The 26,295-nt window shown below is 34.5% G+C and overlaps 3 protein-coding genes across 4 annotated transcripts; all 3 read left to right on the forward strand.

Moving 5' to 3' along the window:
- Positions 1 to 2,638: 2,638 nt before the first annotated feature.
- LOC140839720 (syntaxin-132-like) lies at positions 2,639 to 8,749 on the forward strand. The gene is made up of 13 exons (XM_073206640.1): positions 2,639 to 2,815; positions 3,885 to 3,995; positions 4,199 to 4,255; positions 5,438 to 5,486; positions 5,831 to 5,919; positions 6,002 to 6,075; positions 6,788 to 6,830; positions 6,929 to 6,989; positions 7,090 to 7,115; positions 7,199 to 7,276; positions 7,545 to 7,625; positions 8,158 to 8,223; positions 8,352 to 8,749. Exons 1-13 carry the CDS (start codon positions 2,798 to 2,800, stop codon positions 8,523 to 8,525), a joined length of 927 nt encoding a protein of 308 aa, XP_073062741.1. The 5' UTR covers positions 2,639 to 2,797; the 3' UTR covers positions 8,526 to 8,749.
- A 1,310-nt stretch (positions 8,750 to 10,059) lies between these two features.
- Positions 10,060 to 13,856, forward strand: LOC140839724 (uncharacterized). The gene is made up of 5 exons (XM_073206645.1): positions 10,060 to 10,440; positions 10,740 to 10,898; positions 11,631 to 11,712; positions 12,965 to 13,143; positions 13,579 to 13,856. The coding sequence occupies exons 1-4, from the start codon at positions 10,102 to 10,104 to the stop codon at positions 13,108 to 13,110; spliced, it is 726 nt and encodes a 241-aa protein (XP_073062746.1). The 5' UTR covers positions 10,060 to 10,101; the 3' UTR covers positions 13,111 to 13,143; positions 13,579 to 13,856.
- A 457-nt stretch (positions 13,857 to 14,313) lies between these two features.
- On the forward strand, positions 14,314 to 25,951 carry LOC140839721 (ubiquitin C-terminal hydrolase 12-like). Of its 2 annotated transcripts, none has more exons than XM_073206641.1 (32): positions 14,314 to 14,460; positions 14,807 to 14,894; positions 15,117 to 15,264; positions 15,438 to 15,595; positions 16,069 to 16,334; positions 16,446 to 16,664; positions 16,764 to 16,872; positions 16,961 to 17,076; positions 17,574 to 17,672; positions 18,369 to 18,478; positions 19,065 to 19,139; positions 19,385 to 19,463; positions 19,542 to 19,688; positions 19,782 to 19,862; positions 19,943 to 20,062; positions 20,806 to 20,928; positions 21,719 to 21,796; positions 21,905 to 21,993; positions 22,074 to 22,182; positions 22,296 to 22,364; positions 22,477 to 22,587; positions 22,813 to 22,868; positions 22,991 to 23,168; positions 23,321 to 23,422; positions 23,514 to 23,585; positions 23,675 to 23,740; positions 24,013 to 24,078; positions 24,423 to 24,509; positions 24,685 to 24,801; positions 24,947 to 25,021; positions 25,140 to 25,226; positions 25,476 to 25,951. In XM_073206641.1, the coding sequence occupies exons 1-32, from the start codon at positions 14,431 to 14,433 to the stop codon at positions 25,515 to 25,517; spliced, it is 3,372 nt and encodes a 1,123-aa protein (XP_073062742.1). In that variant the 5' UTR covers positions 14,314 to 14,430; the 3' UTR covers positions 25,518 to 25,951. The 2 variants fall into 2 exon arrangements, with proteins under 2 accessions (XP_073062742.1, XP_073062743.1); XM_073206642.1 differs by having other exon boundaries at positions 14,810 to 14,894.
- Positions 25,952 to 26,295: the final 344 nt, after the last annotated feature.

Below are 26,295 nucleotides of genomic sequence, written 5' to 3' on the forward strand. Positions count from 1 at the left end.
TTAATAAAATTGGATCTTAAACCGGGTCAAAATGATTATTAAAACATATTAAAATTTTAACAATAAATATTGGACTATTAATCTATCCTTATTTAATCCACCCAACCAAACACAAGAGTTGATCTAAGCAATGGCAACAGCGACCATGCATTTCAATTGAAAAATAAACATTTTCAAATAATTTTTACATTTTGTTGATATCTTGAAAGCTTTTAAAAAAATTATTTTTTAAAATGTATAATTTTTTGTAAAAAAAATTAATATCAAGACCAGAAATATAAATAGTCCAGCTTATAAAAATTTTCATTGTCAAACAATCGAATTTACAATCTTCAAAACTATTTAGTATTTGGTTAAACTCGAAATGCGAAAAAGCCCCGATCCACATACTCGAAAAAATATCACTTTTAATTTGAGCTCGAACCAAGAGGAGAAAGCTCAAGTCCATCACGTCAACACGTTTGATCCGATAATAAAACTCGTTTACGCACCAACAATCCCAATTTTAATTATGAAAATTCCAATTTTCAGGAATAATTGACTAAAACAAACTTTCTCTAATATAGTTGTACATCTAACTAAAAATTAGGCATTTAAACTTGTCGAAACAAACTTTTTAAAGTAAAGCAAACTAACTTTTTAAAGTAAAGCAAACTGGACTTACGTTTAAACAATTTGAGTATGTCGGTATTTTTCTCAATTACCAAGTAAACTAAATGAAGTCTTTGATTATTCCAAATAAACCCAACCGCCGATCCAATTTTGGCCAATTAATTAGGGTGAGTGGCAGTATCTCACCGAGTAAACATAAATCTATCCAACAAAAGGGAGAGGCTCGGTGGTTCTCAACACAAATAAAACAGAAGTTCCGCACCCCAAGTTGTACTCAAAGCCTGCCACGGTTATCGGGAATCGTATCTCCACAACCGGAACCAAAGCCGTTTTTTTTTTTTTCGATTCCGAAACCGTAATCGGAACGATAGACTTACGGTCTAGTTTTTTTTTTTTTTTTTTTTATAAAATATATAAAGAACCTAAACCCTGCTAACCCAGAACTCTATATTAATTTTAGAGTATGTTTATTGTGAGATGATCTCACGAATCTTTATATATGAGACGGGCCAACTCTACTGATATTTACAATAAAAAATAATATTTTTTCATGGATGACCTAAATAAGATATCAGTTTCACAAAATACGACTCGTAAAACCGTCTCACACAAAACTTGTGTGAGGCTCGGGGCCGAAGGGGGTGGAGGGTGATCGCCGGTGCCATGAGGTTGCACAGAAAATGTAACGTCCCAGATTCGACGACTCTCTTCAAGAAGGTGCATCTTCTTTTCGGTAGCTCATCGCATAAGAATTCTAAAGTTAAGTCTGCTTTACTTGGGGTAATTTTTGGATAGGTGACCTCTGGGAAGTTTCTTAGGGTGCGTGTGAGTGAGGACATAAGCACGTTAAAAAGACTCATTTTGGTATAGTGAAGAGAGTCGTCGAATCTGGGACGTTACATTTTGCCTTAATTCTTAATTTTTAGGATTTTGTAGTATATATGTAGATGCATTTAATTTAAGCAATTAAACTATTTGATCTAACTAAATTAAATATAACCCCTAATTTTAAATTATTTTAAATATATATCGATATCAATTTATGGCATGATTGTTGAATTAGTTTCACTACTCCTTCTACCTTAAATTTTATAAAAATATATTTTAATTCAAGTTAATTCAAGAGGAAGTTGATGAAAAATCCCCAATCAAAATATTTCTTTGTGTTCACTCACTACCCACAAAATTGTGGTACTATGTTGTACAAAATGTGGTACACTTCATGTGGAAATGTGATACACTTCATGTGGAAATGTGGTACTAAAAAAGTACTCAGGGACTGAACACAAAAAAAAAATCGACGACTGAGGACTGAAGGCTAATTTCCCGTTAATTCAAATCACAATCGGACCAGAACTGAAAACCATGTAAAACCAGTATCATAACTATATCCAACGGGTTCAATTCAAGTTTCACCTTTCATTGGAAGCGGAACCGTCAGTTTTCAAATCATGATCATATCTACCTAAATTATTATGGCAAAAATTTGTGTGAGACGATCTCACATTACGTATTTTGTTAGACGAATATCTTATTTGGGTCATCAATAGAAATATATTACTTTTTATGTTAAGAGTAGTACTTTTTATTGTGAATATCGATGGGGTTGACTCATATCACAGATAAATATTCGTGAGACCGTCTCACAAAAAACCTACTCAATTATTAGTATATTAATGTTGTGGTTAATCGGTTAGAAAGGACTAATGATCTAATACAATCAAATATATTTTGGATATTTATTATTTATTCACATTGATGAAATAATTAATTGTTTATTTTATATCAATCAAATTATAGAATTAGAATTTCAATATCATCTCCTATATATTTCTTTTATATAATGACAAGAACTTCATTTATATATACAATCTTATCAACCCAAAGCACCCTAATACAGTAATTATATTTTTTTTATAAACTTGATTCATTAGTTTTTTTTTTTAACTTAAAATTAATTATTATTATTTTATAGGGAAAAAATTAATTATTATTTGATAGTGTGTGAACTTGAAAGAAAAGACCTGCCTTCACGCTCCGTCTCTCTTTCTGAGCTGTTCGTCTGATTTTAATTTTTAAATCACAAAACGCCTAAACACTAACTGAGAGGAGGAGCCTTTTTTCCCAGGGGAGAAGAAGATCCCTCGTTCTATCAATTCTTCTCTCGTTTCTCCAACTATTGAAGATGAACGACCTTTTGTCGGTGAGTTTCTTCCTTATTTTGATTCATTAAATCTTGAAGCGATACAAAAATTTATCTGCTTTTGAAGTCTTGTGCCGAAATGTAGCATTTATCAGCTGGAAATGGAATGAATAGATTTACTTTTGTTTTATAAAAACCTTTATGCAACAATTTTGATAATTATATATCTGGAGAAATTGTTTGTGAGAAGAATTGGGACGTAGATTGCTTTCATTTTTATTTCGATCAGTTTTTATGAAATTTCTATTTGTTGAATGTGGTCGAATTAACGATGTAGAGATCAGATCTTCAAAACGTTGTCAGTTATGTTAATTTTCTTTCCAATGCCTATTCTGCTGTTCGGGGAGGGGTGTGTTGAGTCTCAAAGTTGGAAGCTTTGGATAGGTTCGTCTTTATTGGACTTCGAGTTCCTGTTTCTTTGCAGGAATGGGCTCCTTAACTGAATTTTTTTGGTAAAAGATGTGGGCGCATCTATGATTATTTTTATTTTTGTATTTTACGCCCTCACATTGATCTCGACACATGAAATTTACTACTCCATTGTTAAGCTTGTTGATAGGCAATAAAATGCGCATGAAGCATTTGACATTTTGATATAATTACACTCCTTGAAATTTTTATTTCGTTGGGTGCAGCTCGATTTGCCTCTTTGTGCTTGCTGATGTACCACATAGTTTGCACATTACCCATGTTATCATTTATTTAAGATTCACATGGTTTAACTCAAACGAATTTCTTATAAATTTAACAGAGTTTGTGATTCCATAAGCATCCAAAGTATTAAGTTTGTGAATCTTTTGGTGTTATATGTTATGTTTTACACTCAGAAACAAGAGGTATTGAGCTACTCCTAGAAGGCCTGTTTTGAATTTATGCTTGAAACTTATCATATGCATGATTTCATGGAGCTCCATTTTGCATCTGGACTTCCAACTTATCGGTAGAGAAATTTGGTTCCTCGCATCATGCTTCTCCTTAGCTACACAGTTGAAAAGTTTATCCACACTCCCCTCCAATAGTTGTTTATTCAAATGTGCTTCTGACAAGGTTCTTGTGTGCTTTTTTGCAGGATTCCTTTGTGATCCCTCAGGATCAAAATAATAGGAATGCTGATATCGAAATGGGGATGCAGAGATCAAATAATTCTGAGGAATTAGGCTTAGAAAATTTCTTCAAGCAGGTGGCTACGACTTAGAATAATTACTGCCCCACAATGATCTCAAGAAGGACCTGTTCGGCTCCTTTCTTATTTCCAAATACCCTAAATCATATGGAATTTTTTGCTCATCTTATTTTTGTTTTTTAATTGTTTTTCTTAACTAAAAATTGGCCATCTTATTTTATTATTTAAGACTTGATTTGTTATTGATTTTGTATTTCTAGGTTCAGGATATCGAAAAGCAATATGAAAAGCTCAATACCCTGCTGAGAAAGCTTCAGGTTCGTACTTTTTTGTTTATGTGTCCTATCTTTTGAATCCAAAGGTGTAGGAGAAGGGATCAAATACTTAACTAAAGCCATACTTAACTAAAGCTAACACTTTCTTATCTACAACAATTGTATTGGAATTTTTTGTGTCAGGCTTGCGTGTTGCGTTGTTCGGGAGTTTACATGATTTCTGATTGTACTGTCTTTTTAGGCAGCTCTATACTTTTATAACTAGAATAATCCCCATATACTGGTCTGACAATTGAGTAAGGGACATCTGTTAATTATCCCACATCGGTTGGATAAATAACCTTTGAGTGGTATATATGGGATTAGACAATCCTCCTCCCTTGAGCTAGCTTTTGGGGTTGAGTTAGGTCCAAGTTCCAATCTTAACGTGGTATCAGAGCCCGGGTTCCACCGTTATGTGTTGGACTGCCTATAATTAGGCCACCCGTTCAGTCCATAATTTGGTGTTTATCTATCTCAAGGGGGATTGGACAATCTTCTCCCTTGAGCTAGTTTTTTGGGATGAGTTAGGTCAATGTTCCAATCTTAACAACATCAATCAATACAAAAGAAGCTTATAATACCCTCTTTACTTGATCTTCATCTTTTTTAGCTCTTGTTAGCCATATGAGTTCACTACCATATTCACTTGATAAATTTTCCGGTAACTGTGACATGTATTATGTTGGTGTTTATCTATCTTAAGCAGATATGAAATTCATATTTCAATATTTTGAATTCCTCCACCTCTAAGGTTTCACAATAATGATTTACTAGTATTGCCCTCGCATCACCTTAGTATTTTTTTTAATACTTCTGATGTTAAGACTGTTTTGTGTTATTGGAAACATGAATTTTTTTTGAAACTCATTGCTGTATAATACACGTGACTAGACACAATCATGATTTTTTCACGATTTTGCTGAAGACAATTTTGCAAGTGTCAGTTGATGTTTAATTGCGACTATTTCTTTACTCCCCCGGTTTACACAGGATTGTATGCATGCTATTTACAATTGCATGATTAGTTCCTAATGTAGTACGATGATTTAAATAATATGCTGTCAACTTGTTGGTGCAAACTTCCCTTGTGAGCTGCTCGGACTATTTTTATATGGAGTTAAAGCTTTAAAAAAAATCTACTTCCAGCATGTGAATATCATCATTTACCATTATCCATGACAGGATGCTCATGAGGAATCAAAGGCTATTACCAAGGCTGCTAATATGAAAGGTAGGTTTTTCCATCTGACTAGAAGCTATTTGACCGGTGTTGCAGTAAATGGGTTTTCCAGTATATTTTGTATTTTGAAGTTTTTTTAAAAGAAAATTGCCACTGTAACATGGGTCCACTTATCAATCACAGAATGAATCTTTTTTGGAAAGAGACTAGATTCTCCTTTCCATATCTAAAAACAAATTATGACATAGCTTAGAACAAGAGCAACTTAATGTTGTAAAAATTTTGGGAGCTATCAACATTTTTTTAACCTTTTGGTCACATATTAGTCGTGGTGTTAATTGAACTGGACCTCTCACAAATTTAACTTCTCATGATTAATGTCATATGATCTGCAGCAATCAAGCAGAGAATGGAGAAGGATGTTGATGAGGTTGGAAAAATTGCCCGTTCCATTAAATCAAAAATTGAGGCACTTGACAAAGAGGTGAGAAAATATGGCTAATGTCTTTTCGTAGTTTGGCAATTGAGATTTCTAATAATAGAAATTTTTTTAAACTCTTTTCCAGAATTTAGCTAATAGAGAAAAGCCTGGATGTGGCAAGGGATCGGGAGTAGACAGATCAAGGACAGCAACAACAGTGTAATCACACTCTTTTATGATATCCTGTTTATTCTTCTTTCATAAGTTGCTGAGATTTCATTTGTTTTTGCGTATTATTTAAAGCAAAGATGTCCATTTGATCATTGAAATCGGCATAATGTTGAGATTCTTGAAAATAATCAAGCACCAATTAAAATTTTGAAACATTCAAATATATTCCGAAATTGAACTCTAGCTACACAAGGAAAAAATGTATATTTCTTTTTTCCTTGTGTAGCCAGAGTTCAATTTCGGAATATATTTTCCAACACTGTAGTGTCAACCTTTGAACTTAGCCAGCATCTTTCTTCTCTACCTGTATTTACCAAAGACATGCACTAGCTGCAGAATGATCAAGTGATTTTTGCTGTTTTGAATGCTGTTGATGGTCATGTTATATTGGTTCAGTGAAACCTTTCCTTCCCAGGGAAAACACATCGCGATAATTTCTTTTAACTTCTAAACTTAAGAGTAAACCATTCATCTGGCGCGTAAAAGCTGTTGAATCAGGTGAGTACTTTGACTATAACAATAAAAAGCCAAAAAAAAATTAACCACGGTCAATTTGTTGCAGTATAGGCAAGAGCTCACTTTGTTACTTGCGCAATTTTCCACTGTTCCTATCCTCGTTTGAAGAATTCGTAGACTAGAGTAACATTTAACTGATGAGATAAATGAAGTATATGCTTTATATGGTTGTGCTTACATGCAGGGCTTTGAAGAAGAAGTTTAAAGACAGGATGTCTGAATTTCAGGTTGGTCAATTGCATATTATGATAGTGTGGTTTTGGGTTCTTTCAGTTTATACTTTATAGCACCTATTTCTCTTAGGTCATAGTAAATACTTTTGCAGACTTTAAGAGAAAACATACATCAGGAGTATCGTGAGGTTGTAGAGAGGCGTGTATTCACAGGTATTGAAACTACTTGTCCAAGAGCATAACTTTTGCCACTTAATGCCACAGGTTTCTAAAATCTGTTTCCCATTTGACGATTTTTTTTAATGTGATTCAGTTACGGGCACACGGGCTGATGAAGAGGTGACTTCTTAAGTAACTTATTTAGTTTCTAGAACACCCTAGTTTCTTTACACATAGTGCATTTACTTAATCTTTTCCTGCAGACAATTGATAAATTGATAGAGACTGGAGACAGCGAGCAGATTTTTCAGAAAGCAATCCGAGAACAAGGCAGAGGCCAGGTTTGGTTCCCCCCTCTAATGTTTTTTCTTGTTTATCGTTTCGTCCCCGTTATGCGTCATTAATTTAAATAATTAGGCTTGATACTTGTATCAATACAGTTTTTTTCATAAATGAAGTATTACTCGTTTAGAAATTTGGGTGAGGGATCTTCCCATTACAATTTTCTGTGATAGAGCAGCTCAGTTTCCTGTAGCACCATTTTGGATTTGCAAGGAATGTTTTCGGTCATGCACAATAGTTATGTAGCTTTTGTTATTTATATTGTAGGTGATGGACACTCTTGCAGAAATACAAGAGCGACATGATGCTGTTAGAGATTTAGAGAAGAAGCTTCTTGATTTGCAACAGGTATGGTATACAGCAAATAGATAAGTCCAAAGTTTAATTTTCTTGTTGATTCTGAATGTACCAGTTATTTTAGTCTGTAATAAAAATAAGGATAAACTAAGCAGTCATGCCCTTAGGTTTGATGATTATGATGATTCCCTCTGTGTGGTTAACATTACAACAGGAACCCTCGAGGTTTGGGCCAACCTACATTCTCACCTCTTGTTGAAGGGGTTAATCTTTTAATGAAATTCCTTCAGGAGTGTCCTTGTAACTATTCAACTCTCAAGGTCTCTTTGTAATTATATGAAGTGACTTATCATTATTTACAACTTACATTTTCACCTTCTCTTACAAGGGTAACCTATGCAATGACATTCTTTCTGGGGTGTCCTTGTAAATAACTGTTCAAATATCAAGGTGGTTGTGTGATCAGATGAAGCCTTGAGGGATTTCAATGTTATTTTCGCTAATCTCAATATGCTATTTCCAAATGAAAAATAATGGTTCACATCAAATTATGATTATTACTTCATCGTATTTTCCCTCGTAGATCTTCATGGATATGGCAGTTCTGGTTGAAGCTCAAGGGGACATGCTTGATAACATAGAGTCACAGGTATACTATACTATAAGCATGCTCTATTACTGCTGCAACTTGCTTCTGGAAAATTATAATATTTTCTGGAATTCGGATCGACATAGTTGATATCTTTATGAATTGTTCCTCATGGTTTCAAATATCAGGTTTCATCTGCTGTGGACCATGTGCAATCGGGGAACACTGCCCTTCAGAAGGCGAAGAGTTTACAAAGAAGCTCAAGAAAATGGATGTGCATAGCTATCATCATTCTTCTCATTATCGTTGCAATCATAGTTGTCGGTGTCCTTAAACCCTGGCAGAACAATAAAGGTGCTTAGCTCTCCCACCAACCGGGTAATGTAATATAATGTATAAATTCACAAATACACATAAGTAATGCAGTTGGGATTTGTTTTCCTGTCCTGTACTACTTCTGATTATTCTTTTTCTTATGATATTAGAACTTGTGTTTGCTTGCCGCTGTATACTCATTTTCTAGTCAACTTTCACTTGCCTGTGTGTAATACTATCATATTTTTTAATGAACTACACTTGTTATTTACTTTTGCTGGACTTTGGATGAGTAATAAATTGTTCATAATCTGAAAGAATATCTTTCTGTATATTCTCTCCTGGTTATAAGTGATCTACTTGAACAAGAAGGCACTACCATTGTACTGGTCCAGTGTTCATTTCAAGTGCTTTGGAGTGCATATAATATTAGGGCCAATAAAGGGAACCCAAATCAAATGTCCAAGGATGATAGTGTGATTGTAATTATTACATTACACTAAGTTATTATAAATTTATAATAATATTAATAATATGATAAAAGCGTCCCAAACCATTTTAAGCTTATATACAATATAGTAATTAGCATAATTGTACATACGTATATATAATATAATATATAAATATTATATATGTATGCATGATATATTTTTATTTTTTAGAATAAGTTATTTATTTTTAATTTTTTTACAAAATAAAGAATTATAAGTACTTGATTTAGTTAAGGTTCGCTGTATCTAGAATTATGAGTCTGTTGAGAAAAAAATGGGGAAAAAATAGTGAAAATTCTGGTATTACGAATAAGTTGATTGAATGAAATCTAAATATGAAATATGACTATTGTTGCAAAATTAGGGGAAAAAATTGGTGTGATAGACCATACATGTTTTCCCCCTCCATTTCCTAATTTTTCAATCGTTCTTTCTTTTAATTTGAACATCATTTCTTTTTATAGGATATATTTTTTTGATAAGATAAAAAGATTGATTTTAGATATTTTCAATGAGAAGACGATCTAAAATAATAATTTTTTTTTGAAAAAAAGCCTGACATATATCCACATTAGTTATTATATAGTTTTTAAAAAATTACATAAAATAATGTTGAGAGAATTGACCCATCTAACTCATCTTAGATTCTTCATTATTTCTTGTCAAAAAAAAAAAATTCTTCATTAAGGTTTCCTTTGCTTTGGTCGAGCTGAGCCGCAATCTGATCATGCGTCGAGAATTGAAAGGTGTCTTTTTTTTATAAGTTTCTTAATAATTTATTAATCTAAATCTAATTTTATTTTTTAGAATATTATAATAGCCTAGCATCCGATAAGGCGATAATAATCGAGGGTCATGTTACTTACTTAAATATAAACAATTTATTTAATTAATTACATAAATAAACACTTCTTTTTTCCGATGAAATTAAAATTTTGATGGTATAAATTCAAAAAAAAAAATCGTGAAAATATAATATTTTAAGATTTTTGTTTTTTGATATTAAATATTATTGTGTCAAACGTTAAAATATTTTAATTTTAAAAATATAAATATATTAGTGTATTATAATAAAGTTATTGAATATATGGAGTTTCTAACACTATGTATGCTGTAGCAGCTTAGCTTGATCATGGAGACCGCGAGGGAAAACCCTAGATTGATTCTAGAAAGCCCATCAAACGACGTCGCTGCTTCCATAGACGCCGAAGAAGACGATACCCCAATGCTGAGCTCGCAAGCCCTGGAGGCACTCAAGGAGTTCCTTTCCGAACAGAACCGCGAAATTAACTCGGGGGACGACGCGTCCGAGGAAGTGGCTCTCGTGGCGGAGAACTGGCGGCTCAGCCAATTCTGGTATGATCGCTCCACGGCCGAAACCATTGCCACCGAAGTTCTTACCATCTGCCGGAACCTCCGTTCCCCTTCCGTTGCTTGCATTGCTTGCCCCACTCTGTACGCCTACCTCAAGGTACTTGAGCCTTAGAGAGATTTGAGTTAGTTGATTGGGATCAGAGTGTATTTTCGGACTTAAGTGTGAATTTTTTTATTCGAGATTGGTTTTTTAATTATGTTAATTTACTGGGTTTCCTTATTTTCGAATTCTTCTGGAGCTCGGGCGGAATTAGGATCTTTTGATACGCAGAATTGTGCAGCACGATGTTGCATTCGGCACTTAAAACTTATCTACGACCAATAGTTCTGTTCAATCTGTGTTAGCAACTTGTAATTTTATTGAGTCATTTACAGTTTCTGTACTTGAATGTTCAGAAAATTGATCCTCAAGTTCCAGCACAGCTTCTTGAGTATGACCAGAGGTTTGAGCAATATGGGAATGAGTTCACATTTTATGATTACAACCAGCCTGAGGATCTTCCACTGTTGTTGAGGCACACCTTTCCAATTGTAGTTGCAGATCCCCCTTACCTGGTAATTATTTTCAAGAGAATGTTCTATCTCTAGATGCTTAATAGTTTGACAACTAAATTTTCAACCGGAGTTTTCTCTAGCTTAAATTCTGAAGCTCTACTGACTACTTGTGCTTCACTTGTATTTTGTTTTGCTGCCATACTTACCTGCTATATGTTCCTATGGCCTTGTTTTGCATGAAAATAAATGGCAAGACACTTTGAGTGTCATCAAGGTGGATAATTTGTCAAATCAGCTTCTGTTTTGTCTTGATTGTGTGATGAATATTAACTGGCCAGATTTGTTGGTTTCAATAACAGTGTGGACTAATGATGTTAAACCTTGTCACACTTACTTTCTGAAATGCACTATATCTGTTGGAACTGAAAATTCTTTTGTTGTTTTATTAATTAGTATGAAATACGTCTTGAAGACCATGGATGGTTCCTTTCATTATTTCCGTCTACTTGAAACTTTTAGGGTGTCTTCTGCTCACCACTTGCTATTGTTCGGATGCATTCTATGATTAGAGAATAATGTTGATTCTTGAGTTTAAATTCTGAATAAAAACCAGTAGGAATTTTGAGATTATCTTTTATTGCCGCTGCCGAGGCAAAGATTTAGGAATTAAATAACCTTTTATGCTGCATATATGAAAATTGCTTCTCAACTTGTTCTGATTTAATTTAAAGCTTAAATTCTTTAATATTTATGACATGGTAAATCATTCATCACGTTGGAATCTTGTGTCAGAGCAAGGAGTGCTTGGAGAAAGTAACTGAGACAATCAAGTTTCTGTTGCGACCCAATGAATCTTACATTCTGTTACTTACAGGTATATATTATCTCTGATCAGTTTAATTACTGCTTTTCGACAACATTAGTTTCTTGGTTCTACATTATATCTTTTGTGATTAAATTCCGTTTTTTTTTTAAAAAATTTCCCTGCTACATTTATGCCTTGTGTATTGTATATTTGTACTTGGCATGCAAATTGCTTTGAAACATAGAAATAAAATAATTTCCCGAATGCAAGCTAACTGGAAAATATAGCAGACTCCGAAAAGCCCACGGTTAAGTACTTACCCTGACCGGTTTTAGCAAAAAAAAAATCAAATATTAATTCCACACTATAAATTATAATTATCCTATTTCAACCTAGAAAAGGCATATTAGCACCTACATTTTTCATTTGCGTCAAAATCAAAAAATAGTATGTATATCACCATGGTGATAAATATCAAAATATCTAGTTCACATAAAATCGTATTATATTTTTAACAACTACATATATCGACCATGCAGTTACCAGAATTCCGAAGCTTGGGCAAAATATGGTTGACCTCATTATGATAAAATAATTTATGAACTAACTGATCAATAATAATAAAAGAGCACACATCAAAGCTCTGCAATCTGAGTCAAAGTTAATACTCTTAACATAATTAGTACTGGAATAACCGAGGTACACTTAACATAAGGGAGATAAGCTACACTTGATAGAAAATTTAGAACTAAGTAATTGAAAGGAATTATTAATGACTCTAAGACAAAAAATAGTCTTAACTAGAAAAAAAATAATCTTTACATAAAACGAGATTGGATTGGCTAGCCACAGCTTCTCCCTCAGATAAATTGGGAGGGCTATGTTTTGAAAAAAAGGTCGATCAGCCTATTCCCCAAAATTTCCCTGTGCTGCCAAGAGCAGAACCCTTTTCGCATTTTTTCATTTCTTTCTGGATGTCATGATTGGGCTAGATTTTTGTGCCTTTTGTTCTTCTACTCTTTATTTAGGATTTGTTTATTTGGTGATTCTTTAATAATTCATTCATCACAAGCCATATCCTGCTGTTAAACACGCCGTCAATAATAGTTTAGTTATATAATGTGTCAAAATAATAAATTTTCCAGGTTTGCTTTAATATGTTGTAGTCTTGCCAGCTTTCAACATAAAACTTAACGTTATGCTCTGCTTGTTTAGAACAACCTCAGTTGAACAGCTACCGGGTTTAGAGTGGTAACAATGATTTAAAAAAACTCAGAAGGAAATATTGGGCTTAACTTTGCCCCATTTTGCTTTTTTGTAGGTGAGGTGCAAAGGGACAGGTCGGCGGAGCTTTTAGGCCTTCGTCCTTGTGGGTTTCGACCTCAGCACTCAAGCAAGCTTGGAAATGAGTTTCGTCTTTTTACAAACTATGACCCCGGGACAAGACTAGATGGTTGGGAGGAGTAACAGTGCCTTTACCCTTTCCTTTATCACAATCATGTAAGTTTGATTATTTAATACTAGTTCAACGAAAAGTATTATCTGAAGTTGTTCATCTTCTCCATTAGTTTTAACTTTTCTCGATGATTTTCTAGTTAGCATGCATTTTCAAAACATTACAAATCGAATATGTCTTTTTGAACTACACATTTCCTTGCACTTTGCTGCTATTTTTTAGATTAAGATTCAAGTTTACTGGGAGATGAGCCCGTGTGTTAGTCTAATCTGAAAAATTCTTTTAGAATTTTGACGTTGGTAAATGTAGTTGACATAAATTCGATCTTCATCGAAGGATTTGAATTTGTACTGTTTTCAATAATTTCAATCAATTTTTCCCCTCCAAGTCTTGTTAACTTTTTTTGCCATCTTGAACCTTGTGGTTACTGCTATCTGCTCATCATGGGCGAGCTAAATAGTAAAAATTCTTGTTTGCAGTGCTTTGTATCATGCTCTGGTTCCAATGATGCCTGTCGTTGAGCGGCACAGAACCACGATCCATCTGAGTTCGAGAAATCGACTATGACTCGTATAACTCACGGGCGTCTTTATATAATTTATCCGAACACAATGGCAGGTGACAGAAGACGATGGAAACTTTCACTAAAACAGAACTCTTGATCGTGCTTATGTCGAATTTGTTTTCAAGGCTGTTTTTATTTAATTATCATGTCAACAACTTTTAAATTTTTTTCAAATTGAAAATCGAGAATACACATTGTTTTATCGTGGTCGGAAAGTATCATTTTTGTTTAATATTAAGTGAAAGATTTATAAAGTAGAAAAAAAAAAGTACAATACTAATATGCATGAACAAATATTAATATATTATATATGAATGTTATGTAAAATAAATTATTACATTTAATTTTAAAACTCAATCATCCAACAATTAGTCTTAAATGTAACATTTTTAACAAAATGAAGTTATTGGCCAAAAATACTATTTTCTAATTCTATTTTATTTTGTTAAAGATATAATATTTAATGCACACAAAATTTTTTATACTCATATTTAAAACTCTCTTATTTAGCTAGATTTTTAGTTTTCTGATGATGTATTTTATATATTCGTAAATACAATAAGTAGGATTTAAATTTGATTCAAAAAATTGAATTTTTTAAAATATTTTTTTTATATTATTTAAGAGACCCAAACATTTAGTTATAATAAAATAATAACCGAAAATGCTCTTCCTGTTCTCCATTCTTCTTCCGATCTTCCACCTCTGTCGAAAATCATCGATTTCTCGCTGATTCACCGATCGAGCAGATACAATCTATTCAGACATGACGATGATGACTCCTCAGCCGGTGCATGTAACTCCGCTCTCTTCTTCTTCGCCCTCGTTTCTCATCAAGTCCCATTTTCAATTTTCGACGCCGTTGTGTTATGTGTGCGCGCATGCAATTTTCTATTTTGTAATCTGTGATGATAATTCTCAATTTGTTCTTTTTTCTTTTGCTTTTCGTGCTGGTCTATGGGGCCTGAATGGTTGTGATCTACTAGGGTTTTGAGTGACTGTGAAGGTTTTTAAGTGATTGACTTCAATTTTATCGAGTTCAACAATCGAATTTAATCTTTTTATTGATGTTTTAAATTGGGAAAATGGCTTGGGTTATTGGATCAGGCGTGTTATTTTATTTTCTTCTCGTGAAACTGTAGCAGCAGGAAGATGAAGAGATGCTGGTACCGCACTCTGATTTGGTCGAAGGTCCCCAGCCTTTACTGGAAGGTCCTCAGCCCATGGAAGGTGATCTTTTCCATCAGTGCTCGCGTTTTGCTATCTATCTGTTTGCTTTTTATTAAGTACTTTCCGGGTTTTTTCTTTATTTTTAGTGAGATTTTTTTTGAATTTCAGTCCGACATGCTGCATGTGGTTATTGGGTTTTTCAGATTTCAGTATGTTGTTTAACCAAAGTGAATTTCATGGTGTTTTGTTGTATGTATATCTTAAACGCTTTCACTTTCCCAGTGGCACCAGCGGACAATGCTGAAATTGTGGAAAACCAGGCAAATGATGAACCTCAGGCATCTCGCTACACGTGGACCATAGAGAACTTCTCTCGATTGAATGTGAAGAAGCTTTATTCTGATGTCTTCGTTGTTGGGGGATATAAATGGTATTTAATAGCTGAAATGCTACTACCTCTCTCCTTTTATATTGGCTCGTGTAATAGAAGAATGATTCTTTAGCTCTCTGTCATCATGCACTTTAAAACTAGATTTCGTGTTTATGTTGCTATGCATTCATTAAATGTCCTTGTTGCCTTTTGACATGCATTGGTTTTTGCAGGCGCGTGCTTATTTTCCCAAAAGGAAATAACGTTGATTACTTGTCGATGTATTTAGATGTTGCTGACTCAGCAACCTTGCCATATGGGTGGAATAGATATGCACAATTTAGCCTGGCTGTAGTTAATCAGGTGCATAACAGATATACAATGAAAAAAGGTATTTATGATGAATTACCTGTTCATCTGTTCTTTTTGCGGGCTATTGTGTATTTTCTACTCACATACATACAAGCACTCTCGCATACTTCTGTAGTCTGTATATGATTGTTCATGAAGTTTTTTAGTAATTGGTTGTTTTCATTGTGAATTTTATTTTATTAGTGTTTGTAATCGGTGTTCACATCAAACCATTCTTCTTTTGTACATATATTCTTTTGTTAGCTAATTGATCTTTTGGATCTTGGTAATTAAAATAGAAATCAGGTTTGGATTGGAATTCTTGAAAAGAAAACTGTAAAATATTTTCTTACTTTAGAATTGACGTTACTTGTTGGTTAAGTATTCTTTGAATTATTTGCTTGGTTGTTATACCATGGAACATCAATACCGATTCAATTTTCCTCTGAAACAAAACATTTTCTGCCTGAGTTATGATTTTTGTGAACCAATCCTTGTTTGTGGGTATCACAGACACACAACACCAGTTCAATCAAAGGGAGAGTGATTGGGGTTTCACATCTTTCATGCCGCTTAGTGAGCTCTATGATCCGAACAAGGGATACCTTGTGAATGATACTTGTGTTATTGAGGCTGATGTTGCTGTTCGTAAGGTCATTGATTACATGTCCTATGACTCAAAGAAAGAGACAGGTCATGTTGGATTGAAGAACCAGGGAGCAACTTGTTACATGAACTCTCTTCTCCAAACTTTGTACCATATTCCTTACTTTAGAAAGGTATTAATAGGATTTTATCATTTATCTAGTTCTGATTTCCATGTTTGTTAAATGAATGGGCTTGTTACTAGGGGAGTCTTAATAAGCCTCACCTGAATGATGTTGTATCAGGCTGTATACCATATGCCAACAACAGAGAATGACGACCCCACAGGGAGCATCCCCTTGGCATTACAGAGCTTATTCTATAAGCTACAATATAATGACACCAGTGTGGCTACCAAAGAATTAACTAAATCTTTTGGATGGGATACACATGATTCCTTCATGCAGCATGATGTGCAAGAGCTTAACCGAGTTTTATGCGAAAAGCTTGAAGACAAGATGAAGGTAAGTGGATCTGATGTGACCACCTTTCTAGTTTTTTTATTTTCTGATGTACTATCTATAAAAAGGTATGATGTAGATATAGTTGTTTTACTGGAACAGGGAACTGTTGTTGAGGGGACTATACAAAAGTTGTTTGAAGGGCACCATATGAATTACATTGAATGTATCAATGTAGACTTCAAATCCACACGAAAGGAATCATTTTATGGTATAATCTGTTTCTTAGAGTAGCTCTTTATCTTTTAGTGTAGGCCACAAAATTCATTGTTTATTACATGTTATTGTATTTGTGGCAGACCTTCAACTTGATGTAAAAGGATGTAAGGATGTTTATGCTTCCTTTGACAAGTATGTTGAAGTTGAACGGCTTGAAGGAGATAACAAGTACCATGCTGAAGAGAATGGTTTGCAGGTTTTTGCTGATCTGATTGATAAATGTCTAATCCATAAATGTTACTATTTATCTTTTGTTGTCCGGGACTATAAGGATGAATAGTAGATTATATTGAGCTGAAGCATGATTAAGACCCACAGAACTGATGTTGGCTTGCTGAGAAATTGAAATTAAATTAAATTTTTAACAGTGTTATAAAGAGGAGTTGAAAAGTTGACTTGGTGCTTATAAATTAGAGGGTGTCTCGAAATTATGTTTCTTTAGAGAAATCATCTTTTATGCTGTTTGAACATTTTTTTCCAGCAGGATGATTTTCATTGGGGACATACCAATCATGGATGGTTGTTGAAAAAGTATAATGAACCGTATGCTTATCTAATGAACATTTATTCGAGGTTTATGTTTTATGTTTATGTTTGTTCTGAAACTCGGTCAACTTTGTTATTTGTACATAATTTATCTCTAAAATCAGTTCTCTTGCTAAAAAACGAGCTGAAAATATTTTTGGACATTAGGATGCCAAGAAGGGGGTGTTGTTCATTGACTTTCCTCCAGTTCTGCAGCTTCAGTTAAAGCGTTTTGAGTATGATTTCATGAGGGATACAATGGTTAAGGTTAGCGAATATAAATTTTGGAGTTTCATTGTTGTTTTATTAATGTTGATGTTTGATTATCTTTTGCTTGTTTTTACTTTTTAGGGTAAAATTTGTTACTTGTGTTTTCTTCATACAGTATTGTCTTGTTTACCTCTTATGTTATGTGCACAATTATTGGCTTCATCCATGAAATTCATCTAAGAGGGACGTGAACAGTTGTCGATTGTCAAGTTAATTTCATATTCAGTAGTTATGTCCTTGACTCTACTCATTGATTGATCCCTGATCTCTCCCTCCCTGCATTGAGTATAATATTACAATACTATTTCAGCCTCAGTTTCCTGGTTGTGCTGGTGGCTGGTGTTCACTATATATTCCCACAGTAATTTCAAATGACTGTTATACTTGGCATCCATGGTTGATGCTGTCTAAATCTTACTATCCAATGTCATGTTGATGCGATTTGTGTGAATGTAGTTTGGCCATATGGTTTTTCCTCCTTTCTACATTTTTTTGAGGCAGATTTTCTCTGAGAAACAAGCTTCGTCAGAAGTTTCTCTTTTTTTCTTATCTCATAGATGTTATTTTAATTTGTTGTCTATTAGATGACTGTTGATATAATTACATAACTTTGGATTGATTTGATTTTAAATTTTTCCTTGACGTGATGCCTGCCTTGTACGCAACTTCGGAAAAATTACTTCATGGTTGCAGATAAATGACCGCTATGAGTTTCCATTGGAACTTGATCTTGATAGAGATAATGGAAAGTATTTGTCTCCAGAAGCAGATAGGAGCATACAAAACCTCTACATGCTTCATAGGTGGTTGTGCCTCCTTTGTGTTTTATCTATCTGACTAACTTTATCTATGTTTTCAACCTTTTAGCTTTCTCTTTTCTTGTGGGTATCGATTGCAACTGCTTACTTGGCATGAGGAATATATTTGAAACTCTATAAAAGTCGGCCTTCTCCTTGCATGAACTTTATTGCATGATGTCTCAGTTTCTCATTGCTTGTCCTTGCTGCCTGTAGATTTTTTTTGTTTGTTGGCAATTCCAACTTGAATTTGAGTGATTAGTATATAGTTTGGTGTGTCAGTAAAGACTTGCCTAACCTTGGTGTTGCATCTTTATGTACGACTTTTAACGATTTTTTACCTTTTTAGTATTGATATCATATCCTTTTAGAGTGAAAAATGTAATTAAATTAGTTGATAACTTGTCAGGTATGGCATCAAATGGTCATATTACTGATCTTTGAAAATGATCATTATGTATTTTTGGCTCGTGTGTGACTAGGCCCTGGCAAGGTCGTCCATGACATTAGCTACAATAATTAGGCTGTTACTTGTTTGGATTTTGAACTTGGCCTTACTTACCTTTCCTTCTCACTTTTTTCCTCCCAACAGTGTTTTGGTTCATAGTGGCGGAGTGCATGGTGGACATTATCATGCTTTCATGAGGCCGACACTCTCCGATCAATGGTACTGCACGCGCTCGTGAAATTTTTTTCCCACCTCACCCCACCCCTGCGCCCACCCACACCCCCACCCCCACCCTCCCACCCACTTTTCCATCTTTATTTAGTATATGGACACAACTTATGTATAATTTTTGTAATTCATCCATCGGTTCACCTTGTCTAAGTTGCTAGATGACTACACTCTCTTTAGTATGATAAAATTTTTAGGTATTGAGATTTGAAACTGCATGGTGATTCTCCTCATAGGTACAAATTTGATGATGAGAGGGTCACCAAGGAAGATGTGAAGAAAGCATTGGAGGAGCAATATGGTGGTGAAGAAGAGGTAATATTTTTCTCTCTTTATTTCAGCGTCTTGCTTTCCCTTTCTGATCTGTTTCTTATCTTCACTTTTGTCCTCTAGTTGCCACAGACAAATCCTGGATACAATAATACTCCATTCAAATTTACAAAGTACTCAAACGCATACATGCTGGTGTATGTACGAGCGAGTGACAAGGATAAAATAATTTGCGACGTGGATGAAAAGGATATTGCTGAACATCTGAGGGTAATTTTTTCTTTCGTGAACACGGATTTGTCTTGATGAATCATTGTTCTGTGTAAGTGTATCACTAAACATGTCATACTGTACTTTCCCCAGATAAGGCTGAAAAAAGAACAAGAAGAAAAGAAGGACAAGAAAAGATATAAAGCTCAGGCCCACCTTTATACTATCGTCAAGGTTATATTTTCATTCTGAAGTAAAATTGATTGTGGCATTTATAGGGATGGGTTGTTGAAGCAATTTATTCATGTTTGCAGGTTGCTCGTGATGAGGATTTGAAGGAACAGATTGGAAAGGATATATATTTTGATCTTGTTGACCATGATAAAGTCCGTAACTTTCGAATTCAGAAACAATTGCCATTTAACCTTTTCAAGGTACCTTTTCTCATGTTCAATATATTGAATAGTTTATTATTGTGATCTATTTCTTTTAAAACTTTTGAAAATGAATATTTGGGTGCAATTAAAGCTTTTAGACGGGCATATAGCATTAGCATATGTGGTTGCCCTCTTACTTTCTGTAACCTTGAGGGAGGGGTCTGCGAAAGATTACATAAACTGAGGTGAGGTCGTTCATTAGTATTAGTACCTCCATGATTTCAGTTCAAAGATAAGCCTTGATTGACAGGATGGAAATATAGATGAACGCAAGCGAGATCCGTGGAATTCAGTTGAGCGAAGGATAATCTCACCGCGTTTTAGAAACACAGGGTCGCACACACAATTTGTTGTGGGATGCTATTTCTCTATCGGCTGGTGAAAACATGGAAAAAGAAAACACCATGCTATAATGTTCATGCCATTCTAATTTCTACAGTAATTTGAAATGCGTCTTGACATGTTTGTTCTCGGCACTCCTTGTCAGAGCTAACCACAAGTCCACAATCAGCAAATATAGATTGAGTTTGTAACTTCTTTGAGGAATTTTGCAGCTTCAATTCTCAACCTTTTATATGTTTACTTATAAAGCTGCAATAATTTTTATGATCCTGAAATGAGACTGCCAGTGTATTAATTGTTTCTTTTTCACTTTTTTCTTATATTTTGTATACCTACTTTACTATTGTCAATATATTTATATAATAGAACAATGCTAATGATCTGATGTTAATTTGAAGGAGGAAGTTGCTAAAGAATTTGGTATTCCAGTTCAAGTCCAGCGCTTCTGGATTTGGGCCAAAAGGCAGAACCATACTTATCGCCCAAACAGGCCATTGACGCCAGAGGAGGAGGCACAAAATGTAAATATCAATACAATTTATTTTCCATTTTACCACTTGATAAAATCACAGAGAAAATCCTTTCTGAGAATTCATAGTGTGATAATATGTTGAGTGAATTCAGGACTTTAAATTGTGAGATACGTGTATGATATGATCAAAATCCAATTTGAGCGGAGCTAAATGGATCAGTCCCAATGTGCAAGTTTTGCTTAGAAATTACCTGGGTGAAGTCATCAAACTCTACCAGTCAATGTTACCTGAAACGGCAACCAAATTATCCACCCCTGTGAATACTTAAAATAAAAAACGGTTGAATTACTTATAAAATCTACCTTGAATTGTGTGCTAGATGTCCAAACAATATTCCTTTAGTCTGATGGAAGGACAGGAAACTATTCTCTTTCTGCTTTTTTGACTGTCTCTTAATTCACAAATTACCCTCACTTTCCACAACCTACATCTCTCCCCGTTGCTTACCATAATTTCATCAAAGTGATGCCACCTGAAAATATCTTATAGGATGAAGAGCATTATGCACGTGTGAAGGCTTTGAAAAGTCCTGTTTCAGCTTTTTGATTTTGATGGCTTTAATTCTTGTTCAACTATTCCTCATACCCATGTGGATGCCATCGCTGCCTTGATATGCGATACATGTCGGAGATGGTTTTTATTACTAGTTTGCATTTAATTTTACCATGTTTCGTCTATTTCCGTGAGACAAACACTTTGTAAGATACTTAATTCCACTTTCCTTTTTTTGTCAATCCTCTAAAATATTATTCAGCGTTTTCACAATTATGTTGTACAGGTGGGAGCATTGAGGGAAGTTTCCAGTAAGGCCCACAATGCAGAGTTGAAGTTGCTTTTGGAAATAGAGGATGGATTGGTATCTTTTTTACAACATTTTATGACCTCGATTGCTGGCATTTGAATGTGAACGTTGAAGGATATTTGTTGTTCCTATTTTACGTGCATTTCCGTTCATGAATTATAGGGTTTACATCCTGTTCCTCCACCAGAAAAACACAAGGATGACATACTGTTGTTCTTCAAGTTTTATGACCCTGAAAAAGAAGAGCTTCGGTATTTATTTGAATGTATATGTTGTTTGTATTTTTGTTTCATTATGGGTACCAATTTAAGTTGATTACCACAATTTTCAGATATGTCGGGAGACTTTTTGTGAAAAGATACAGCAAACCAATTGATATCCTGACAAAATTAAATGAATTGGCTGCGTTGGCTCCTGATGTAGAGATTGAACTCTTTGAGGTATTTCTGGTCCTCTATTTACTCTGTGCTATTGGTCATATGCTTTGCCTTTTGCCATTTAAGAGTATTGAACTATACTGCACAACTAATGTTGTTGATTGCCATGTCTCTAGGAAATTAAATATGAGCCATCTGTTATGTGTGAACGCCTTGATAAAAGAGCTCCATTTCGGTTTAGTCAGGTATTTTATGTTGTACCCTAGTGATTTTTTTACTCAATTGGGTTCTGTTTTTTTTTATTGTTGTTATTGCTGTTATTTTCTCACTCTTTTTTCCTCCATATATCCTCCCTAGATTGAAGATGGGGACATTATTTGCTTCCAAAAACGACCTCTCTCCGAAGGTCAAGAGAACATCAGATTTCCTGAAGTTCCAATGTTTTTGGAATATGTGAAGAATCGCCAGGTCAATTTTGTACATTTTAGATGAAAATTTTATTTATTGATTGCAACACACAGGGTGGCACAATTTATGTGCGTTGAATTTTCATTCTGTTCTGCTGCTTCTGCGCTATGCAGTGTTTCTGAAAAGCTACTTCCTCTCCTTTCCACTTCTGAAAGAAGTATTCTACTTCAATCTGTAGTTACTTTTTGCTTGAGTTAATTTCATTATATATTTACCCTTCTGCAGGTTGTTCATTTTCGAGCTTTGGAGAGACCCAAGGAAGATGATTTTTCCCTGGATTTGTAAGTTTTTTTAGACCATTGTATTGACAGTTGTGACTGCAAATTTAAATATTTTGATTTATTCCTTGAAAGCTTCAGATAGAATTATTATAATTATTATCATGTTTGGCTTAAATCGACAGAGCAAAGAATCACACTTATGATGATGTTGTGGAAAGAGTGGCCAAGCACCTCGGCTTGGATGACCGGTCTAAAATTCGGCTTACTTCTCATAATTGCTACTCTCAGCAACCAAAGCCCAATCCTATCAAATATAGATCAGTGGACCATTTGCTAGACATGCTGGTTCACTACAATCAGGTAGCTCAGCAGTAAACTGTTCTGCCCACTTGTATATATATATTTTTTGTGGGGGTGGTGGTGCTGCTGGGGATTCTGAGACTGGTTAGACACTTAGACTGGGTGTTTTTGTTATTGTTAATGGATCGATGGTATTTGATTTCTCGTGGTAGGTCTCTGATACACTCTATTATGAAGTGCTGGACATCCCTCTTCCAGAATTACAATGTCTGAAAACTCTGAAAGTCGCCTTCCATCATGCAACAAAGGATGAGGTGCTGCTATTGCTGTGCTCCTTACTGATAAAGTCATTTGTCTGCTTAGGTTTTATAAAATAATTGAACTTTACTACATTGTCTTTTTCAGGCTTTAATTCTTAATATTAGATTACCAAAACAAAGCACTGTTGGAGATGTTCTCAACGAGATTAAAACAAAGGTGGTTGTCAAAGATTGCCTTTGCATAATATTTGTTTTTGTAGTGGCACTATATTGATGGGATCTCACATCTTATGCATCCAATCATAGGTAGAATTGTCTCATCCAAGTGCAGAACTTAGGTTGCTTGAAGTTTTTTATCACAAGATTTACAAGGTAATTCATCTACCCTGATATTTGCAATGACTTGTTCAGAAAAGTTTTTGCATCTTTATCATATACTAGGCAAGATATTTTTTAACAACTGATCTGACCCTTGCATGGTTCCTGAAATTCTGTTTAGAAAGTTCTCCTTGATTTGCGTTGGCTTGAATAGATGTTCCAGTCACTAATTTTCTGGAATTCTTAATATCACATTGATTTTATTGTCTTTCTGAATTTATGTATCCTTTGAATTTATTCCGGGTTCCGCTTTCTTAATTTTGCAGATCTTTCCTATCAGTGAGAAAATCGAGAATATAAATGACCAGTACTGGACACTACGTGCTGAGGAGGTACATTCACATCTCAAAATCTCTACTATTTTGTTTTCACATTCTATTTGTGCAGTTGCCTGCACTGCTGTGAATCCTATTTTTAACTTTCAAAGTTGAAGCTTAGCCTGCAACATTGAAGATGAGTTATTCAGTATAATTTAGCAGATGAATTATGAACAATGTCTGATTAAGTGTAGGTATACGCAAGCACAACTTTTTTGAAAAACCTGCCATGGTGTGTTTTTGGAGATGTATCAAGTCTCTTTGCAGTTTTTTTGCTGGTTAGGTGAAAAGACTGACATTGCCTATTGTTTTCTGTTTATTTATATGGTTCGTAATTTCTAAATTTTGTCCTATTTCAGATTCCAGAAGAAGAGAAGAACCTTGGGGCCAATGACCGGTTGATCCATGTTTACCATATTACAAAGGAGAGTGCCCAGAATCAAATGGTACTAAAGTATATCCTGCAGTAGTTGCCATATGATGCTGTTTGGTTGTTTCTATACAGAGTCATCGATCTCTGACAATGATGATCTTGAGTGACGCTAATATGCAATCTTATGCATGGATGTAGATATTGAACTTTGCAACTATTTAATTATTTGTTTGCATTATATGGAACAGCAAGTCACGAATTTTGGGGAACCCTTCTTTCTTGTCATCCACGAAGGTGAAACACTAGAAAATGTTAAAGTACGAATTCAAAAGAGGTTGCAGGTTCCAGATGATGAGTTTTCTAAGGTATGCCCTTTTTTACATTTGAACTACAGAGATATTTGTTAAACAATTGTATGTGTTGTACATTCCTTTTTTTTCTGAGAATGAATTCCCTTGGTTTTTTCAATTGCTAAAATACTATTTCTGATAATGGGATTTCTTCCTTCAGTGGAAGTTTGCCTTTTTGTCACTTGGACGCCCAGAATATCTCGAGGATTCTGACATTGTATCCAGTCGTTTTCAGGTAATTTTCATAACCTGGTCTTTGTTGCTTGATTATCAGTATTTTTTGTTAGTGAATTATTTGACTTTTTCCTGGATTATAAATCAAGACTAATAAGTTTTGTTTTTCTCTCTTCCAGAGGAGAGACATTTATGGCGCTTGGGAGCAGTACCTGGGGTTAGAGCACTCAGATACTTCTCCTAAAAGGACTTACGCTGCAAGCCAGGTAATTTCGTCGGACTGCTATAGCTGACAGATCTTATATGATTGACGCTTACCTTTTGTTTTATTATGATTCAAGGCTATACACAAAACTACAGAGAAACTTCATATGTTCATTACTGAATTACCTTTTTGAGTTTTGAACTAATTCAACGTTTTCCCGTTGTGATATTTGACATATCGTTAAACTGATAATATTACCCAGATTATGATATGAAGCTTATATCATATTTTACCCTTGTGACCATCACAGAGCCGCCATACATTGGAGAAACCTGTGAAAATATACAATTAAGTGGGAAATGCACCTGAAAATATGCTCACTTTGATACCGAAACAAGAAGGCGAAAATCTTGAAGTGTGAATATTCAATGGAGGGAACAAGCAGAAAGATGCATGATGCTTGTTCCTTTTTTTCATCTGCAAGGGATCATGGGTTGTTTTCAGTATTATCTTGTTTCTCATCTGGAATTGGATGAAGGGCTTAAGGCTTAGATGTCTTTTATTTTTTGGTGGTGGGTAGATATTATCGTGCTTCATTATTAGATTTTGATTGATGGGGTTGTATAGTTATAGTTTGGCCTCCATTAAGTGCTTTTTTCCTTTGGTCGAGTTTTAAATCTTTTTGTTTTGATTGTATTTCATGTTTTTATAGAGGACCGTATATGTACAAGAGACAGTTCATGTTGCTAATAGAGAGAATACAAAAATTAGACCCTTTAATGCTTAGTATATCTCTTCACGATCTCATATTTATATAATCGATATCCACTTTCCCTGGTGAGATTCCGAAGGTATTTATAAAGAGTGGCCTTTTGATATCATTAAGGCACGAGCAAAGTTTCAAGAGATATCCAGGCGGTGGACAAATCGTGTTGTGTTCAACAAATTTGGATTGGGCTTTTGAGAGATTTACGCTCTAAAAACCATTAAATTAAACTCCATGAGCTAGGTCTTAATTGATAAGTTCGATTTGTTGGGTGTGGTACCCAATTTGGGCTATGTGTATTATAATTACCACTGGAAACTAATCTGAACGACTCGAACAAAATGATTCACTTATTAGCAAGGTT

This window comes from Primulina eburnea, chromosome 8 (assembly GCF_022965805.1).
Source record: "Primulina eburnea isolate SZY01 chromosome 8, ASM2296580v1, whole genome shotgun sequence".
In the NCBI taxonomy this organism is placed as follows: domain Eukaryota; kingdom Viridiplantae; phylum Streptophyta; class Magnoliopsida; order Lamiales; family Gesneriaceae; genus Primulina; species Primulina eburnea.

Bases quoted from the DNA above. Each gene is read 5' to 3' on its own strand.
- LOC140839724 (XM_073206645.1), top strand. From the start codon at position 10,102: ATGGAGACCGCGAGGGAAAACCCTAGATTGATTCTAGAAAGCCCATCA. The intron at 10,441-10,739 runs GTACTTGAGCCT...TTGAATGTTCAG, and splicing joins CTCTGTACGCCTACCTCAAG to AAAATTGATCCTCAAGTTCC. The intron at 10,899-11,630 runs GTAATTATTTTC...ATCTTGTGTCAG, and splicing joins TTGCAGATCCCCCTTACCTG to AGCAAGGAGTGCTTGGAGAA.
- LOC140839721 (XM_073206641.1), top strand. From the start codon at position 14,431: ATGACGATGATGACTCCTCAGCCGGTGCAT. The intron at 22,869-22,990 runs GTAAGTTTTTTT...TTAAATCGACAG, and splicing joins GATGATTTTTCCCTGGATTT to AGCAAAGAATCACACTTATG. The intron at 24,510-24,684 runs GTACTAAAGTAT...TATATGGAACAG, and splicing joins AGAGTGCCCAGAATCAAATG to CAAGTCACGAATTTTGGGGA.
- LOC140839720 (XM_073206640.1), top strand. The intron at 7,116-7,198 runs GTGACTTCTTAA...CTTTTCCTGCAG, and splicing joins GCACACGGGCTGATGAAGAG to ACAATTGATAAATTGATAGA. The intron at 8,224-8,351 runs GTATACTATACT...TTCAAATATCAG, and splicing joins TTGATAACATAGAGTCACAG to GTTTCATCTGCTGTGGACCA.